Below are 22,050 nucleotides of genomic sequence, written 5' to 3'. Positions count from 1 at the left end.
AAATAAAAAAAATGTATTAATAACTGTTTCAGCCCAAAATTAGCCTTAAGTTTTATGTGAGTAGGTTTTTAGTGGACAAATATAGTTTTCGTGACTGTTTATTTTTTGCCAGCCGCTTGCATTCCCTATAGTCAGTAAAGACTTTTCAGGGCTAGAAACTCTTAAAACCTAGAGCGAGAAGAAAATAAATTTTTAAATCAATATTTTATTACATTTGCTACAAATTTTGATAATGTTATTATGATCGTTCACCTTTTTTGCGGTGTGCTGTTTCCATATATAAAACCGAGGGGGCCGAGTTCGAATCCTAGTACGCACTTCTAATTTTTCTAAGTTATGTGCTTTTTAAGCAATTATAATATCACTTGCTTCAACGGTGAAGGAAAACATCGTGAGGAAACCTGCATGCCTGAGAGTTCTCCATAATGTTCTCAAAGGCATGCGGAATTCTACATTCCGCACTGGGCCAGCGTGGGAAACTACGGCCATAACCCTTGAAAATAAAATGTCGATCTGACAAAATAAGGAATCATGGGTAATTTTTAATCATTCCAGCATCGGTTGCGGTTCATAACTTTACTCCAGCGATATTGATATATGTTTCTTGTTTCAGTACGTATCTCTTCTGCGGCCGCCAATGAACGAAGGCGCGGCGCCGGGCGCCGAAGGTATTGATAAGGTGGAATGGAAGCAGGTGAGCTTGTATCAATCATTCATTTCATTGGGGAGATCGATCGCGCTTACTGTTGAAATAAAGAGCATTTTACCTTAAATAGAACTGCCGCGTCGGCTTAACTCAAGAAGGGAAAACCGGTCAAGTGTAAGACAGGTTTTCGTACTTTGGAATAATAGAATATAATATTTATATACCTAACATGTGTAAAAACAAAACATTGACAAAAGATTCAAAACTAAGATTTTCATGGTTGTTGAAATGTTGATTACATTTCTTAAAAAAATTTCAACGGGTACATACCACAATAATCATATGGGATTTGTCTATATTTCGACCCAGTTTTTGATGCTGATTTCGTTAAGACTGTAATAGTTAGGAAGGTCGTTTTATATCAGATAATATTAACATTAACTTCTATCAAATTATATAGTTGGGATTTTTCACTTAGAAGATTACTTAAAAAATTTCAAGTCGAAAGCAAGCAGTTACTGTAAATATAATATGAAGTTTTGACAGAGGTTTTGATACAAAACCCCAAAAAAAAACTATCTACTAAAGCTAAAAGCTATGTTTAGTAAAAAATATATTTTTCTCGGTAGAAGATGCTTGCTTTATTATCACCAACGAAGATGGCAATTCGATTCGCGGTACCCTTGAGGAATACGTTCCTTTCTGATTATATGATTTATTTATAGCTCGCGTACCGATAACAGTGAAAGAATTCTGATGAACGATTTCAGTTCCATACAAACTAAATTGGAGTCGAATCAGTATTATTCGTTTTAAGCTTTATAATAAATTGCATCATTGCGTCTGAAAAGCTTTATGAAATTCATGGATTAAAGCTTTTATCTGTAATCCATTTCGACAGATTTTATTACGGTATCCTAAATAAAAATAGATACTCGTTTCGTTTTGTCGTTGTAAACGCAATTCCGTAGATTAAAAAAAAAACAATCAAACTAAGTGTAACATAAAATTTGGCTAAAAGCCTGTAAGACTTTAGTCGTAGTTAGCGTTGTTACTAATAGCCGCAGTATTTGTTTTCACAACTACGAGTAAGTTAGTAAATGAAATAAGATTAATGCGCTTGGCGTGGGCAGAACTAATACAAGGGGTCTGAGATCTGTATAGAAACTCCGACACAAAACCATCAAGCAATTTTGATGGCGGAATTTTCGAAACTCCACTTTTTATTGAGAGTTGATACATGTTTAGCCCTTGTCGGGAAGATGAATGGGGGAAAGGGGCATATGTTTCACAGAGAATCGTTTACCGGCGTTATTTTGAATGGTCCGGAATTTATCTCGGTTTGAATATCCTCAAATAACATATATTTTTATACCTATTATATTTATGGGATGGTTTCACGGTAATGTAATGGTTTTGAGCGAACAGTTGGAAATGTTTTATCAATATTTAGATTTTATTTTCTTCTTTAAGAATTGTTTATTTATTGGAGTTTGGAGTCGTCGTTAGCTACACAAATTGTTTTAGGAAGTAAAAGTTTAGTAACTCGATAAACTTGGTTATAAAGGAAAAATTCTTCGCTTCAATTTCATTCGTTACGTGCCTATTGGTGATTTGTTACTTCTCTAGAAGTTCTATTTCAAAGGGGCCACGAATACAACCCGGGAAGTTTTGAGTTGGAAGTCACATTTTTTACTTTAATTTATGCTAGTTTTTTACGCTTAACTAAATCACCTGTTCTATTTTATTTATTTTTCTGTTTATTATGTTTTATTTTGCTTACATTTTCTGTACTTCAATCAAGGAATAATAAAAGGCTTCTTTATTTATTATTTTAAATCTCCTGTTTAAGGTTTTCCTTTACAAACTTAAAAAAAAAATCGTTTTGGAAGTCATGTTCATGATTTAACCAGCACGGCCGCTAATGTGTTGATGTTATACTATGAAACACTCGTACCTTTTACATAATGCGAAAAATACTGGGTCAAGGTATCCAAGTAATGCTCAAAGGAATCATAAATGCAAAAGTTTGTAAGTTCGTTATTCAATCACACGCCTTAGATAGCGGTTGAGAGGAATCGAATGAAATTTGAAAATGGTCCAACTCCAGACATTATAATATTATTGTAGATTAGCATAAACGTCTTTCTTTCCAGATGAATCAGAGTTGGCCCTTCGACAGTGACAGGGAAAAATAGCTGGCAATTTGTATGAAATTGTTCACATTTCTTTTGTATCAGGGGCTTTGGACCTTTTATAGTGTTTGAGAGTATGCCTTGATCGTATCACGTTCTATTAAAGCGACAAACTGTCAATACTCCTAAACAAAACTAGGAAGTCTGACGAGGGTTTGTTAAATAATATAAGGGGTTATATGTTTGGACGACGACAGGTGGCACGACCCTGGTAGGTTTCATACAGCTAATTAAGCTGAACCTTAATTTGTCTAAATAGGCTCCAAAGCGCTATTTGAACCCTTGTTGAATATTTATTTATATAGGAATGCCAACAGCCAATACATTTTTTCATGTCAAATGTTCAGCTTATTACAGGTTTTCACAACGTTTACAAATAATTTAAACATTAACTACATTTTAAATTTAACTGCATAACAAAATAAATATCTAAAAATAAAACTCTAATTAATAAGGTTATAATGATAAAAAATAAAATAGAATTAAAATAAATTAAAAATTAAAATTTTAAACAGGAACTCCTTTAAACGTTTGTTTAGCTTATTAATAATAATATATATATATGATAACATAAGAAGCCAAGTATTTATTTTATTTTGAAATGTCAAATTAAGTGTCAATAATTTTACGCCTAAGGTCAGTGTATTTATTATGAAACTAGCGGGCCCGAGCGACTTCGTCCGCGAATGAGTCGACTTAAAAAATTGTCGTAAGTTGTCGCGGACTGTTTTATAGAACTTTAAAGAAACAACAATTCCAACAATTCTGATGTATTTACTTCATACTTCTGTCGTTTGGCGTAACGGTAAAGTTCACGTATCGCACGCATCAGAATCTCTCGAAAAGGATATTTTTTGCATTTATTGCAATATTTTTCATTAATGATAGTAGCCATTGGTCGTAGCGTGATGTTGTATAGCCATAATTGTTACTACCAATCCAAAAAAAATAATAAAAATCGAAAAAGCATTTTCTGAGATTAGCGCGTTCAACCAAACAAAATAGAAAAGCTTTATGATATTTCAATTATGCCTATCCAAAAAACCACGTCATCTAAAACTCCGTTGCGCGAATTTTGAAAGACAAATGCGGAAAAAAATGTTATCCTGTAGAAGCTGTTTTCTTTTCCGGGATAAAAAGAAGCATATGAGCTATAACAGACTATATTGTAGGTATCTCTAACATATTTTAGCCAAATCGGTTCATTCATCGTGGCGTTAAAGCGTAACAAACATCCATCCATCTATGCATCTATTCTCACAAATTTTCGCATTTATAATATTAGTAGGATGGTACGCATGCATTCGATCGTTGTCCCATATGCCTTGCGACTTGCTGTTATCTGTTATCTGTTATGTTCTTGATCGCAGACAATATTCATCAGACCTTCATTAAAATTAGATAATACATGCTTGGTAGTACACACTGTCAAATAAAAAAAGAATTATCAAAATCGGTGCAAATTTAACGTAGATATGAAGTAAAATTGATAAAAAAATTCATCCCATTTCCCGGAGGCAGCTTATTGTTTATCGGGATAAAAAGTATCCTATATGTTGACCCGGGATGTCAGCTACCACTATACCAAACTTTATTTAAATCCGTTCAGTAGTTTTCACGTGATGCCCGGACAGACAGACAGACAGACAGACAAAAATGAAATAAAAATCAGTTTTGGACAATCAAAGGTTCAAAATATATTAAATGTACAGAAATCTTCAGAAGTTTTTTTACGCAATAGTTATAAATGTCGAATATTCTAGGCAAGGGAGAATATTTACCCAACTTCGTTCTAAAAGGCCTGTGATTTAATTTGAAATTTACGAATCATCATATTACTACCATGTTAAAATTAGTTTGAACAAGTCAAGTGTCAGTGTCTTCCTTCTAAATATTAAAATTATTTAAATTTTCATTGGGATTAAAAAAAAAAGATAGTACGGTATCAGTAATGTGTTGATGCGTAGGTATTGAGGGTTTGGTTGTTTAACGTACATTAAGATAAAGCGGTGAAAGCCTAGTGGTTAGGACTTCGGCTACACTTCCGGGGGGGCCAAGTTCGAATCCCAGCACGGATCTCTAACTTTTCTAAGTTATGTGCATTTCAAGCAGTAAAAATATCACTAGCTCCAAAACATCGTGAGAAAACTTGCATTCCTGAGAGTTCTCCATGGTAAAAGCAATAAACTACGATCTATACCCTTCTCATTGTGGGTGGAGAGCCGTGCCCTGTAGTGGGCCAATAAGGGGTTTATATGATTAAGGTTAATTTAGTATAACCTTCGATAACCAGATCAATCTAAAAAATATTAACATCTTTAGAACTTCTGAGGGTTCACAACATTACCTAAGTTGAGAGATATTGACTTCACGTGGAACAGTTATTACAAAGTCAGCTGCCTAAGTAACGTAATAATATAACTATGTTTATCCCTTTGTTATACATTTTAGAATTAATTAGGAGAATTTATACATTATATGAGGGTACATTGCCGAAGATCTGTTTGGTGTGGAGTATGAGGATTGAAGAAATTATAATTAAACCATACAGATTCTCCTGCTTTTCGCGGAGTATAGCAAATTAAGCTTAAATTTCTTAATTAGAAGTAGTCATCGCCATTTTGGTTTCGGCCTTTGACACCAGCGCTCCCTTCTATTCCCCTTTAGTCACATATTTTTTGTTTGTTCACCGAGTTGTAAATTTTTCACAGCGGATTTAGTTTCAGGCAACTGTTACTTTGTTTTTATATACAAACTAGTGTAACAAACAAATCGTTAATACAATATTATATCAGATGAACAATTTTGGGTTTTTCGTTCGGTAGCGAATTTTACGAAAGATTTTACGAAAACCATTATTTCAGCCTAAAGTTTTATTATTACGTAAATAAAATGTTTATTTTAGTGCTGAGGAAATTCTTCCCATTGTTTTAAAAATCGGTAGGTACATTAGTTTAGAGAGTATAATTAACATTTTTATCCCCTTTATAACATTAGTATAGATGGATACGAAAACAAAATGTTCTATCCGTAAATTCTGCACGTAAACGTGAATACAAACAGATTTAAATTATAATGTAGTCAAATGGGAGCATTCTACATAGGCCTTAATCAGTCCACGCTGTCCTCTTTAATCGTATTACTTTTGGTTTGCTCAGACTCGCTTCTCATAAGTAGAGATGCCATATACGCTTTAATTTTGTGGACAGTTTGCATTCTAAAATTGTTTGAATATAATCATCATCATAAGGGTCTAGATTATGGAACCAAATTATTCTTTGAAACTTGTAATTGGGAATATTTTAGAGATTTTAGGTATAGGTAGCTTTGTTAATGTAAAAAAAATAAAATCAACATCTGGTTACTCGAAGTTAGGTTTGATGAAATAAAGAAATAGTTTTCAATTGTCCTAAATATGCTTTTTAAAATGACGACTCCTTATGATTAAGCAATGTTCATTCAACTTTCGGAAGCGATCGGGAGGTGGATTAACGTAGTTCCGTAGATAAACCGGGAAACTGGATATCTAGTTAAATATCAGTGCAAAGATCTACACGGAGTGTTTACATAATGAAGTTCCAGTATTTGTCGTCGTTCAAAGTTTCTTGAGCCCCGCCCCAGGAGTTATGAAATGTAATAGAATATGCAGGCACTGGAGCATCAATATAGCCGGCTCTATAAAACATATTCTATTTCAGAACTGTACAAAAGCAAACTCAGAAAAAGTCTATGCATTGAATTACATAGTGGTGAATCTTTTTTAAGCTGATTACAAAAATTTAGATCAACGTGAACGTAGCTGTTTGTAGAGACAAATAAAAATAAGTTACGTATAAGTAATGTAACGTCCTATATTTTGCAATTCTTTGTGTTTTATCATTATCGTAAGTTTGATAAATTTAAGGCTATCATAACTGCTGTACAACAAAATATATATTATCATGATTTGGTTATAATGGTGTTACGCTTAAAAAATAAAAATATTTTACTTACACGACGACGTCTTAGTAGAAGTCCGTTATCCTGGTTCCATTTCCGTAATATCCTCGAACCAAGTGCTAATGTAATTATTCTATGATTCTTCTTTCATTGTTGTTACCTACTTGGTAGTATAAATAAACTTCAGCGTAGAAATTGGTTGATTTGATACCTATTTGGAAGCCTGGCACGTGGTCCTCAGAGTATTCCATCCTTATGAACGTTAGAGTGGCTGTAATCTTGTACCATTATTAAATGGAAGATACGATGTTTAAAAAAAATATGTTAAAGTAATTTAAACACCATATTTTAATACACAGTAATTTTCTTATTAATTGCTTATATATAGTAGATTTAAACACATAAAACAAGCTTTTTTATTAACAGGTTATCTGCTTTTTATGTCGACTGTGAATAAAAGAAAATATGAGACCCAATAATAACATTGAATTAAATTCGCAATTTGCAAAGGCGTTGGATTCAAATGAAGTTTTAGGTTTTTTTTTGATTTAAATTGAAAGTACTTTTTTTATTTTTTATTTAAAAGTAACGACGTTTGTGTGCTATATTTTTCTATATTCTTTGCCAATCTGATTATTTATTTAGTTATTTATTTTACATCTTGTTATTACGGCAAGGCCACTTACACTAACTAGATGGAACTACATAGTTTATGGATAACTACTTATAAAACAAATGACGAAATATGGCATTAAATATTATAAAAGACATGATTAGTGTAGTGTGTGTATTAGTGTGTGTGTCAGTGGCTCGGACAGGGTTTTTGACCAGGATATGTATAAAGAAAGAAGATGGTATAAAATGGAAAAATCCAAATTTTCCATTTTATGCGATTATGAGTTATACAAAAATTTAAGGGTAGGCAGTGCATTTGTGCATGTAAGAAGTGCACGCCACTGACTATAGTGTATATACTGATGCATAGACGGAGAACATAAATAAACCTTTTTACACTTATTGATATAGATAACCTAAGTTTTACGGAAATTTATGGTCTATTCATCACTTTTTTCTTTTTGTTCCACTCTTAATTATCGCCTTAGGAGAAGAACAAAAAGAAAAAAGTCAGAATAATTAAAATGTAAAATACCTTTCCTAACATCGGTCTCTATACATATTCGCCGTACTGTGGCCGTAACTAGTTAATGCCTTAAGATTTAATCAATCCCCTAATTGTTTTTTGTTAACTGTACTACTTTTGCTTACCTGGATTTTATCACGCCATAATAGGCTAATTTACCTTATTACGACGTATCGTAAATAGCTGATGCTATTTAGTTTTATTACGCTAATGTTTTTAAAATAGTTCGATCTATGGAGGAATACACACTATACGTAAGACAGCCATGTATTTGAAAAACTGTAGTGCCATGTGTGTAAAAATATTAAAAACAATTCCAAAATCCATAGCCGTATTACCGCATCAAAAATTTAAAAAATACTTTGAAAAAGTGGCTGTTGAGCAATGAAGAATGATTATTGATAAATTTCTGCAATTTAAGCCTCAGAACTAGATTGATTGATTTATATATAATTCACCAAATATTGTATCTTGGGGTTGCCTGACCGGATATGTCGCGACGTTTTATTTTGTTAAGAACATTTTATCACATATTCATACAAATAAATACATTTCATTTCATCTCGTATCTTAGTTCACCTCTCTCATAACATAGTGGAGAAAGATTAAGAGCTAAGTCCCTTCTGACTAAATTACAAATAAACGATGTCTAAATAACAATCACTTTTATTACCTATTAGTAGTTATTACAATCCCCGAACTCGAGTGTATCGTATCACTTGTTATTAAAGATCCAAGGGTTCTATATAAGTTAAAGAGGTGATCAACGCCTAACGACGCTTTCCTAACTTATTCATAAAACTCAATATTGCTCCAATGCCGCAGAATTTCTCAATCAAAGTTGCCTATAAGAAATTGGTTGCAGCATAGCCGCCTTTGCAGTGAACAATTATCCGTAAATTTTTATTCTTTTATGATTCGCGTGCAATAAAGTATTTCTTCTTTTGAAAGCCATCATTTTAGTCCGCCAATTAAAACTTAAACGTCACAATACGTAGATAATCTGTTGACTTTCGATAACAAAAGCACAGGGCACGGCTCTTGGAATGATAAGGATTTAGGCAGTAGTCAAGAACGCTGGTACATGTCTAGACTTCAAACGCCATTGAGAACATTATGGAGAATTCTGGCATACAGGCATGCAGGCTTCCTCTCCCACTTAGTTCTGAAACACTGTTCTACCACCGCTAATTATTGTTATTTCCTACAATTCTTTTTTATTTATAAATCTTATAAAATCTCCATATAGAACAGAAGGAAAACCTATCGTATTGGCGAGATAAGTTTCTTATTATAAAAAACCTAGAAGTAGAATCCTCTCCTAACACACTTGGGAAAAGAGCAAAACTTATTACTTTGTTCCATATACAAACTTTATTTGTTAGGTAAGATAGGTAGGGGATTACGCGCGGGGATATAGGTAATTCTGTTGTCGCCTTCATCAATTTCTCGCCTAGTATCCTGTTAGGGCAAATTAGAGCTTAACTTAATCTATTTAAGACGGCATTTACTATCGCGTAGGTTTGTGGCCAAGAAACTCGCGACAGATTGAGGTAAATTGAATTATTTATTTTTTTACGCAAGAATCTAGTTCTTGTGAAGTTACAAATAAGCTGGAGTTTATTTTAGTTAGTGTATAGAGCTATACAATTAAATGGTTCGTCACAAACAATCTAATAAGCTAGTTCATCAATGAATATGTTTAACAAGAGCATAAAACAATCCCTTCTATCCGAGATGTTTATATTCCCATTGCATCAGACATAAATTCCTCATAAAAAGGTTGTTTCTTATGAACAAAAGGACTAGAACCCAGAACCAAATTCAATTAGGTATAACTTACTACACTTTTATGTATTTGTGCATAAAATTGTTTTTTACCGCTTAGACGTAGCATAAAGTACGATTAGAAGAGCATGAGAAAACTTCTGCAATATTCTGTAATTACGAGTATATACTTACTGCTCTGTTTTAATAACATTTTTTGGCGAAGCAATCTCGTTTATTGCTAACCTTGCTGTATTATAATACAGTCGTTCCCAGACCCAGACCCCTGAGTGTGACTCGATAAAGTGTTAAATGTCTGTACTATGTAACCGCTTATGAACTTCGTGAACTCTAGATACTTACACTTTATTAATAAGAATTTTCTTACTGCTAAATTACAAGCTCAAGAGCACTTTTATGATAAATTGCTTTACTTGTTACAAACGTTTATTCTTTTTAACGTACCGAAACTCTTACTTTATATTATGTTAGCATCTGTAGGTAATATTGAGTATCTGGCGGTAACTCGATAAATTGTTCTAAAACAGTTTGTAAACTTCGTCTGCTCAGAGGAGTTTCCTCACATAATTACTAAATGACAGTTGCCTTCAGACGCCGCGAAAATTACAAATATCACTGGCCGTGTCTTTTTAAATTTGGAAAACAAGTAAGTCATCATTATCATCATCATTATAAACTCAATATCGGCCCACTAAAGAGCACGGGTCTCCTCTCAGAATGAGAAGGGTTTATTCCGCACTCCAATACGCTGGCCAAGCTTAAATTAAAAAAAGTACATAACTCCGAAAACTTAGTGGTGCATGTCGGAGATCGAACAACTTCGTAATTAAAAAAATATACACACACAATTGATGAACACTGCACGATTTTTCATTTGAAAATGGCCTCATACAGAATATAGTATAAACACTGACACACATTTATGCATACATAGATTCTTAAAAACGTTACACTCTTTGTAGGCAGTCGTATAATAAATAACATTATGTCGTACCAAAAAAATATGCAGAAAAATGCCGCGCTGTGTCCATTTACGTACTTCCCCGACTAGCTCTGTCACAAAGGCTTCTACTTGTAATGAATTTAACGGGTTTTATTGAATAAGAACCTTACTTTGTATTTATTTCAATTGACTAAATGATTGATCTTGATTTGACCAATGAGTTAACTAAAACCGCTTAAATATTTAATGAATGAAAATGCACTCACACACAATCCCGCTCAGATGTCATAAAAACTGATTAGGAGTAAGGGTCTAAGACAACTGCAATACTAATACAGGCAAACTAAATACAGGTTAGCCCGCGACGTATCTAAGACTGCATCATCAACATCAGGTTGGATTGCAATCAAGGACTAACTTGTATTGATTCAATTAAAACTTTAAATTACCTATCAATTTACAATACTAACTAAATTATAGCTACCACGTGAATGCGTGCCATACAAACTATAAAGTTTGAAAGCTAGCTTAATTAATGCAGCTGCTTAGTGAAGAGTGCTGTAACACATAATGAATGCAATTTCGAGCTATCCAAGCTGTGTCGCTCTGGATCACGCGACACACTCGGGTAGGTACGTGATAAGGGTATATTGTCACGAACATCTGTTTTGCATAGTGATTAGCGGTACGTTTAATACCAAAATTTTAGATGGGAAAATATAACTTTTGTTGAGTTAGTTACTAAAATTGCGTTCAAACATATGCGAAATTAAGGAGCAATCAATGATAAGGTTTTTCTATAAAAAATGTAATCTAAAAGCACCAATGCTATTAAAGAGCCACTTAAATGAGAATGTGTTACTTCCTCCATAATTCTGTATCTGTATAAGTCTTGTCAATTGGTTTAGTTGTTTCGGAGATTTGCTCGAACGAACTGACACAAAAATAAATTCAAAATGAGTTTTTTATTATTATTAGTTCCGTCCATACACATTTAATGAAAACCGCAAATCTGCAGGAAGGTCGCTCCTCACCACTTTAAATAAATAAATAAATATACTACGAAAATACACACATCCCCATCTAGCCCCTAAGTAAGCGTAGCTTGTGTTATGGGTAGATGACTGATGAATATTTTTATGAATAACATACATAAATACTTAGAATATACATATAAACACCCAGACACTGAAAAACATTCATGCTCATCACACAATCATTTTCCAGTAGTGGGAATCGAAACCACGGCCTTGGGCTCAGAAAGCAGGGTCGCTGCAAACTGCGCCAATCGGCCGTCATACTTTGTTTATACATAAACACTCAATCGTCCATCTAAACACATTATTCATCTAAGTGTAGTTACAATTATGAAATCGATTGCTTGAATCGGAGTTTAAATAGTCCGTTCATTAGTATAGTTATTGAGGTATTATAGGCCCAGTATTACATCACGCATAAGGCTTTAATTTAAGTTGAACCATTTTCCCCTGATAAGCATCATAAAAGTCGGTCACGAAAGCGTATTGGGCGATGAAACTTTATGGAACGCTCGATCGCGTTGTCATTTACTTAATTAACAAACATTACTTGTCATCATCATCATCATTATAAACGCAAACTCTAAGGCATGCAGACTTCCTCACGTTATTTGACTTCACTGTTAAAAGGTCATATTTGATTGCTTAAATTATTATCGGAAGCACATGTAAGGTCAGGTTTTTCCCGTCCTCACTGCGCTGCAACGTGGACGAATCCATGAATGGACTGATCCACAAATTTAAGGTCACTCTATGAGCTATGGAGAGTGCTATGTTAGGAGTTTCCCTATAGGATAGAATAAGAACTAAAGTCACTGACATATCCCAAACTATCAGCAAGTTGAAATGACAGGCATTGCTTGTCGTAGGTGCGACGGCCGCTGGATCAGATGAGTTCTGGATTATTGGAGACCACAAACAAGCAAGTGTAGTGTGGAAAACCCTCCAGCACGAAGGACTGACGATATAAAGTGAAATACGAGTGGGTGCATGAGGAAGGCTGAGGACTGGGTGTGGTGACATAGGTTCTTCTTGGGAAAGGCATATGTTCTGAAGTGATGATGATGAATGATGAAATGAATATCGCTCGTAACTGTGAAAAGTCAAAGGTGCGACGAGGGAGGACGGGATCGAACTCGAACCCCTAAGCGGAGGCTCAAGTCCACTACGCTATATTAATGTAATAGCTACTTATTCCGTTTGTTTTCCTATATATGCCTACATAGATACGAATAATTAAAAAAAAATCTGCCACGGCTGGAATTTGGCCTGGTGCAGCGTTGCTACTCCACGCCTCGAGAGAATAATTAATGGATAGCTTCATAATTACAAGCCAATTGACATAGGTTCATTAATAACCTTTCATAAGCGATGCCCATGATACAGCTGATTGACTGTTTTCAATATTGAATCAGGGCCCAATATTAAAATTGGATACTAATTTATTTTTTGTGGTATATTATGTTAAAAATAAATGTGGGCACTTCGTGTTTCGCTTTTCTTTAATCAAATACATAAAAAAACGTAATAAACGCGAAAAAATTAGGGTACAACTAGTGCTGAATATTGTACGTACAGAAGAATTTAAAAATTTCAACTCTTTGAAAATATTAAATTATAATTTTCTTGAGAAGTTTAGAGCAAAGGTTGACTTAAATAGTAAGACTGTAAGAGGATTGTTCGTTAGCTTCCATTTCTTAATTTTTTACTCTGCTCTGAATCACTTTTAAAATTTCATAAGGTTTCTGCATTCTAAAGAACTTAATTCGATTAATTATTTCGTGCTGGATTCCTAATTTTTAAATAATTCAAGTTGGTTTATTTGTTTATCGTTATTTACTTACGTATTAGTGATAATGGCTATATTTGAGATTTATCAATTCATCATCTTCTCGAGACTTCATAATGTGTTACAACACATTCAGACCTTAGCACATTTTTCCTTACTTTTTTCATTCCGCAGCATCTAAGATTTTTAAAATTTAAAACCCTCTTTATAGGTATTTGATATTCTCTGGTCGGATCCTCAAACTGTTGGAGGTTGCGTTGCCAACGCCTTGCGAGGTGCCGGAACGTACTTTGGACCTGACGTAACTACCACCTTCCTAAGCAAGAACAAACTGAGTTTCATTGTCAGGAGTCACGAGTGTAAACCTGGAGGATACGAAATACTGCATAACGGGAATGTAAGTAGTAGTTATTGCAATGTGTTGCTCTCAAGAAGAACTCTTTTTTTATTTTGAATTTGATTAGCAGGTTGTAAAATTTTTGATATTATGCAATATCATTATTCAAATAATATACTGAAAACTGTATGACAGATTACTAACTATATTTACTATTTCTAAATTGGCTTTTAGTAGTTGTTGGTTTATCGTGGCTTAAGAAATAGGTTAGTTTTATTTATAATTTGTCATACTTGTGGTTCGCATAACCAAGTTTCGCATAAACAGTTTTTCTATTCTGTAAATTCACTTCCATTTATATAGTCATACTTAGCAGTAGGCAAAGTTAACTAAAATAAATATTTCCCAGGTGATCACAATATTTTCGGCATCAAACTACTACGAACTGGGTTCTAATAAGGGAGCGTACCTCAAACTCTGCGGAAACTCTCTGGACCGCCAATTCGTTCAGTACACTGCAGCAGTTTCCCGCACTCGTCGACTCACGTTCCGCCAGAGAGTGGGACTGGTTGAGTCATCTGCGATGAGGGAGTTGCACAGCCAGATAATGACAGCACGCAGAACTCTAGAAGCCACTTTCCGAAGTATGGATATGGATCAGAGTGGTATGTACATTATGAATATTTAAAAGTAAGACTTGATAGAACTTTTTGACAGTTGACTAGGGAAGCAAAAAGCTCTAGTGAGGCTAACTCTATCTCTCACAATAGTCACTTCACTCATCCCTTTATTGATTTAGTATAAAGGTGGTAGTAGTTTTGAGAATAATTTTGCAAATGATGATATAGAAAATCAACAGTGATCTTCGATGACGTATTGCAAAGAAGATATAAACAATACGTTAACGTATCGTTTAAAAGAGAAAAAAACTATTGCGCTAATTAATGAGGACTCAGTAACTAGCTAATTGCGTTTAAAAGGTGCAATTAAAATCTACATCGCTGACATTTAAAAAGCACTTAGTGCCATATTAAGTTCCATGCTTTGTTAATGAAAGCGTCTAGCACAAATAAGATAATAATGTTTTTAATAATGCACCTAAAGCTGATCTACGCTTTTATTAAATGCTTAAAGATATATTAGTTTTACACAAAACTATAGATATAGATTAATTATCAATAGCATAGACATTTGTTGTATATACAATTGTGGCATCATCAGAGAGTATGTTTTTTATGATTATAAAAATCAATGTTTTCTTGAATAAGCGTTATCTTTGTTTTGGCGAGAATCTTCACGTCAACTGAAATTGCGATTTTTTTTAAATACGTAAGTACTAGGCCTCGGAAATACAAATGATCGCTAAAGTTTAGGTAACGTTCGGTCCTAAGCATAAAATTACCGATACTGAGAACATCTTTGCTCTGAGCTTGATTTATTAAAACGGGCCTAAGACCACGGCACTTAAGATATATTAATTTTAAACTGTTCCTATTAATTTTATTTATATCATCGATTTTATACCTTAGATAATATTATAGGTGAATTAATGTAAGTACATTAATTCAGTAACTCTGTTTTGGTGCAATTTACTATTTTTTAAGTCGTATCGTTATTGAAACGTAGTCTCTGTTCGAGATACTTGTTGTTATTTGAACATGATGTATTTTGGGCTTTATTAACAGTACATTACTGTTACATTAACAGTACTTACTTAAAATGTAAGTTAAGAATTTAAGTGTAAAGTAAGGAGCAGGCATACGTTTTTGTTCTTAGGTTATATATCCATCAGTGACTGGTGTTATGCAATGGAGGAGACTACGCAGCTTGGGCTGCCGTGGAGGATGCTCAAGGATAAGCTTGTCCGTACAGACCCTGAGACTCGCCTCGTTCGGTACATGGATACATTCGATCTGACGTCTAACGTAAGATTTAAAGAAAAAGTATTCTATTTTGAAGGATTTGAACATGAACTAGGATTTATCTATAACTGAAGAAAAAAACCATTTCATTTATTTATAGAATTATACTTTTAGGATTGTTAGCTTTACAACTATTTTGCGGAAATAATTCTCTCGAAATCTTTTAAATTTGACATTAAACCTAGAGACAAAAGTAAAAAAAATATGTTTATTCAAGAGGCCCATAGGTGACACTTTTGATGCGTACATAAGAATTAAACGGTAGTGAGATGATGGCGATAACCACATTCGTTAACTTAAAACTAAAGCTACGAGGGTTCCAAACGCACCCTGGTCTAAGAAGAAGCCCACAACAAACTTAGCCGGGAAAAGGTTATAAAGGCCAAATGAGCCTCATTTTTCAATAAATTGCTAAGAATATATACTTACTAAGCAGTATAAATGTTTTACGCGTATTTTCAATGTCAATCTCTCTGATTCTCAACGGGCCGGGCCGTTACCCTAACTTGAGGGGGCTCTCAACTTCGCTTTTCTTAATTTCATTTACTATGAGTATTCCGCTGAAAGGATTTTAGTATAATATAGCTGAAAATATATATCCTTTATTCATTGTACATTTTTTTTAAATTGTCAAACAATTTTCTTAAGCCAAACATACGCTAATTCAGTTTTGTTGACCTATCTGGCGCAGTGGTGACCACTGTGGTCTTATAAGTTCGGAGGTCCCGGGTTCGATCCCCAGCACGTATAGATTGGGCATTTTTAATTTCTGTTGTTTCTTGGGTATGGTCAGAAAGGCTTCAGCAATGGCTAACATAGCCATCGACAAAGTGCCGCCAAGCGATGTAGCGTTATGGTATAACGCCATTTTAGGCTGCATCATCATTTACCAACTCCAGGCTAGATTGCAGTCAAAGGCTAACTTATAGTGAACGTAAACTAAACATATAGATAGATAGATAAATTGAGTGCTCACCTGCTATGTATATTATGTAAACTGATAGTAGAGATCCTAATAGAAGTAGTAGTAGAAGAGATAAATGTAAACCTTTTATTTTAATTTTCGCGAATGACCCTCGAATGAGCGCTACAACCGCGCATTGTTCGCTGTATTTGTATAATATAATATTTCTGCTTTCTTTGTTCTTCTTCTCTTCATCGTGGTCCTATTCTCTGGAATAATCTTTATTTTCTCTCATGTAACGAAATGTGAATATACCTTGTACCTGCTGTAATTTCTTGATCGAATCGTCCTGCCACCAAGAATGTTCACTTCAAAAATAGTTCAAAATTAAAAAAATAACCTCCTACTTTCAATATAGTGTAGGTACATTATTCTACTAGTCAAGCCCTTTCATTTGCACCCATATTGAGGGAGTTTGTGATCCGCCATTTTGTAGCGGCAACCATCTTGGCCAGATATTCAACAAACATAGCTAAGAACAATACGGACTAATTCACCTTTCAGCCAAAAAAAAAACAAAATCTAAATCGGATCATCCGTTTGGGAAATACGATCATAACTTAGAACACCCCGCTTTTACGTCAGGGGGGAAAAACTAGAGAGTAACATGACTTAACACACATTTACAAATTGTATCCTACATACGAGTACGTCTACTTAACACTAGGGACTAAAGACATAAATACTGTCTCGAAAGTATTTGCTTTGCTTAACTCAAAGTGTATACCCTATTCATATAGCCTGTAGCTGTTTAAGTAAATGTCTGCCACGCTCGTTTTCTTGATGATTTGACAGAAAAGCAGTCTGATTTTCCCGACCGAGATGAAAACACCCGCCGTACCTTTTGACAAATTAAATACTCAATTTGTCAGCTTAAATCTTATCGACATCTCAATGTCTTGTAAGAGACAGTTTTGGCGTAATATAATTTAAATTGGCTGCTATATCTCATAACGTATACGGTAGGTATAGTAGGTATACAGTAGATAGAAATGATCATAACTAAAGTTTTTTTTTTTAATTCTACCACCTGATGAGATTGAAGTAAACGGCTATTTTGGCTTCAATCTCACCTGGCTGTAAGTGATGATGCAAAATCGAAGATTTTACTTGTTAGTGATTGGGCAGATATGCACTGGAAGGCTAAATCGCTTAGTATTTGACGTATGACGTTTGCAGGGGTATCAAGCCAAGGCCGAAACCTTCCACTGGACCAGACCAGAGCAAATTTTGAAATGATAAATTTCCTGATTGAACCAAGTACCTCCCACTTATAAAATCACTGCGCCAGGATTGTCGAGAAATATTACAATCTTATTTGAACTTTACTACTTTTTAACAAAAAACACGCAGAACTAAAATATAGAAAATACGCGTTCATACTCTCACATTTCATAGCGGGCTTTACGCATATTATCACCATTTCAACGATCCGACGCTACGCGGCGTGACGACATACGTGCTTTCCGTAGCACGGTTATCCACAAAGCCAATTTTTCAAAAACACGTGTCGGCCCGAATGTGCAATAGAATGCGAAATCCGACGTGGAATGAGTATACCAATATATACTTGACAGACGATGCATAAATATTATTCCAATAAATTCATAATTATTATTTTATTGAAATAACAATAATTCTTATACATTAATAGGTATAATATTCATAATTTCCTTGCAGCGTGTAGGACGGAAGTCTGATGCTCAAACTGTCGTCGAGACGCTCTACAAAAACAAAAGAAGTTTGGAGGCGATTTTTAAAATCCTTGACAAGGACAATTCAGGTTCAATTTTCAAATTTTTTATTAGGAAAAATATACCTTAAGTTTCCTAGTCTTTAAATGTATTAATTCATTGTTTTCTATTTTAAATCTATTACAAAATCATGAAAGGATTCTAAAAAAATGGGTACATCGGTTTTTACAATAACAGGCATTTAAATTTTCACAGGTTACATAACATTAGAGGAATTTTCCGAAGCATGCCAATTGCTGGGTAAATATATGCCAAATCCGATGACCCAAGAACAGCTGGTCGACATTTGCAGATTGATGGATATAAATAAAGATGGTTTAGTTGACCTCAACGAGTTTTTAGAAAGCTTCAGGCTTGCAGAGAAAAGCTTGCACGAGGAAGAACACATGATGGCTGAGATTAAGGCTTCCTGACATGAGCTAGACCGCTATCCTAGCAGGACAGCGGTCGATAAAGACGAGACTGAGGTCGACATCGAACTACTCAAACTGGATGATGCTTCTAACAATGTGCGCCCAAAATACAAGAAATCAGGAAGCCGAACAGCAGTAAATAAGGATGAAACCGGGGTTGACGTTGAAGTACTGAATCTAGATGGAGATACACATCGGAAACATAACAAAAATGGCCGGGCACACTTGATGGGCGATGTTGCGAGTTCATCGAGAGATGTGGAGGAAATTGAGTTAGTTGATTATAACAGACATAAACGACCAGGCCTTCTAGAAAGTGACATTTAAATACTGCCGATCGGAAGCACTATATTTCCAAGGAAGTTTTGATTTTATAATGATATGCCCGTAGTGTAAAACAGAAAGTGATAAAGTTATAAGTTTGAGAAAAGATTTTGTACAATAAACTTAATTTCCATGAAAATAATCATTATTGAAAAAAGCCGAATTCAGAATAACTAATTTACAAGTGATCTCGAATAGATTCTGAAAACGGAGAATTGTTTTAATACAATTATTTTTCATAGCTTATGAAGTATTTGTAAAATATAGCTTCTACTTTCTATTATTAAGTCAAATATTAAACTTACAATTACAATACATAATTGCATCGGTATTTTACAAGATACATTTCGAAAAGTGTGCGAAGGAATGATTTCTTTTGGGTGCCCATTTTCGACCCCTTTTTCTACCATAGAACCGCAAGACATCGAAATACCTTTACGTAGTTGAAATCCTATCGACAGTATCTTAGGTAGATTAGTAATACTCGATGTAAAGATTTGGAATAATTGGCTTGTGTCTTAAAAAAACAAACTAATTTAATTGGGCAGACCAATATTCCAACGATACTTCTAATCATTAAAAATCTGTCCTTTTTAGGGTTTCACGGTCAACAAGATACCCTTATAGTTTCGAAATTCCCGTTCGTCTGTTCGTCTGTGCTAAGTCCAGAGCAGATAATCTTAGTACTAGAAAGCTATAACATAATCATTATAATCATTATTACCAAAGCTCTTCAGACATGGATGGGCCTTGGCTTTAACAAGCTAGCAATTCTCTCGATCAGAATCGGTCAAGTGCGGAACCCAACACTAACCTACATGAAGCCCCAATATGGACTTTCATTACCCATGTTACGTTAACTTTAAGAAAAGTTTTTTAGATCACGCCTCTAAATCGGTTTTAGGCAATATGTACCGGTACTGAATGTGTTGTCCGAATCATATTGCGTAAAATTAAATGCTATCTATAATATATTATATGAAAAATAATTAACGTTCGTATTTTGTCATGCATTTTTAATGGAGGTTAATTTACTTAATAAAATACAAATATTATGTTTATGTATTGAAAAAAAAACTAAACTAAAATAAAGAATTAATTTTAGGATATCATAAGATTTAATCTTTTTGCTACCACACATTTTAATATTTTGAGTCATTTGATTTTAAACTCAACGCTTATTAATTCGATGAATTATTATATATCAATTTGTGCCAAGCTATAAGACAGTAAGATAAGTTAACATTTGATTATTTATCTTCATTGTGTTTTTAAAACGATAATTATTTGTAATGGGCCCTGGATGGTGGACAATTGTAAAATTATTTTGGTGCTTGAAAAAGCCTAATGCGTAAAAGTTATATTTTATCGTAAATTTGACCAGCCGGCCGGTCCTTAGTGGGTTTGATAATTTATAAAAATTATCAAAGTCACTAAGGACCGGATTAATAATTTATGAGAATTATTTTAGTGCAGTTCATGAGCTGGCAATAACTAGTATAAAGCCAACAATTTAAAATGGTATTTTTCTTTTGAATATCTCTATCAAAAAATAACAATTTCTTTAACAAAATTTAGTTAAAAAAGTTTACATAAATAAAAAAAAATATGATTGTAAGCTAATGTCCTATACATATGTAAAAGTAAATATCGCTTTTAAGGCTGCAAAAAAAAAAGGTGTGCAATAGCTTAAGTAGATAAAAAGGTTTTAATGGGTATTCAAAATCACATTTCATCTTTTTTTTAAAAGCACTAGCTCGCCTATACAGATTTTATCGGTACTTTACAAATATCATATCTTCAAAATAAAGCCTTATTTTAACCGGACACACTGTATATAATGGTATACCTTATTAATACAGTAGTAGTCTGCATATTGGGACTTATTCAAAGGCGATGACTAACATGCATGTAAGTTTTTCTCAAGAAAATACCACCACATCCATTTCCAATTTTTATCAAGCAACCCTGTAAAACACCTTCTCGGACCATAATATTTTGATATGGGATTATATTATACTGGGATTTCGCAAGCCGTCACCATGCAACCAGCGCTTGTCTCCGCTATACATTTAAGATAATATTATGCATACTAGACAGTAAGTTCTATTAAAGAAAATAAGACTTTAAGTAGTTTTTATGTTACAAATTAAGTTTTTGGTAGCTTATTCTAAGTGTAATTATTATGAAGCGTACACTAATCTCGGCATATAACTTGAACAACGGGGTTGACAATGTTTTAGCCTTAATATTGCGTTTTCTGAGTACATCCCTGCCCAAATTTCTAGTGTAATATGTTAATCATATTATTGGATAGCCGGTTATTTATCTACCTAATAGAAAAAATAAGTTCTATCCGTTTTATTAGACAGTCGGTTCTGTACTTGCGTTACAGTAAAACTATTTTTATTTTACATGTACAACTACTATAATATAACCAACTAACTATTCTTCGTATTACGGTGCCGCGAAAAAGTTATACAATTTTAAGAAGGACACCGGGAAAATAACTATTTTAGGTTATTCTTGGTTGGACCTGGGCTGACACACGATAGTGTGTCTTGATGTTTAGTTTCAATATTGTTTTCTGTTTAGTGTGCATTTCATTAATGTTCATTGAATATTTTTTATTATTTTTTGATTTTAGTTTTATATAATACATAATTATTGTCGGTCTGAAAACATAATTTAAATAATTAGAAGGTTAATCAAAGCTTTACCTATCACTGTTGTTGACTCGAATACAATGATTTACAAAATAACCCCCGCTACTACTCTAATTATTTGTGTTCAAGTTTTATGCCATATAACTTACAGTACATAACCTCTTGTAGGAAGAACCATGTAAAATGTCTCAA

General features: G+C 33.8%; 1 protein-coding gene across 1 annotated transcript in view; it reads left to right on the top strand.

Moving 5' to 3' along the window:
- Positions 1–19,434, top strand: part of LOC120624015 (serine/threonine-protein phosphatase rdgC) — a 92,535-nt gene extending 73,101 nt beyond the window's left edge. The window contains exons 10-15 of the mRNA XM_039890322.1: positions 614–694; positions 13,690–13,875; positions 14,225–14,480; positions 15,592–15,740; positions 18,382–18,484; positions 18,651–19,434. Of these exons, the coding sequence (XP_039746256.1) occupies positions 614–694; positions 13,690–13,875; positions 14,225–14,480; positions 15,592–15,740; positions 18,382–18,484; positions 18,651–18,868 (993 nt within the window). The 3' untranslated portion in view covers positions 18,869–19,434. The remainder of the gene's footprint in view (positions 1–613; positions 695–13,689; positions 13,876–14,224; positions 14,481–15,591; positions 15,741–18,381; positions 18,485–18,650) is intronic.
- The last annotated feature ends 2,616 nt before the right edge of the window (positions 19,435–22,050 follow it).

The sequence above is a fragment of the Pararge aegeria genome, chromosome 5 (assembly GCF_905163445.1).
Source record: "Pararge aegeria chromosome 5, ilParAegt1.1, whole genome shotgun sequence".
In the NCBI taxonomy this organism is placed as follows: Eukaryota; Metazoa; Arthropoda; class Insecta; order Lepidoptera; family Nymphalidae; genus Pararge; species Pararge aegeria.
This window is presented reverse-complemented; position numbering and strand designations above follow the sequence as displayed.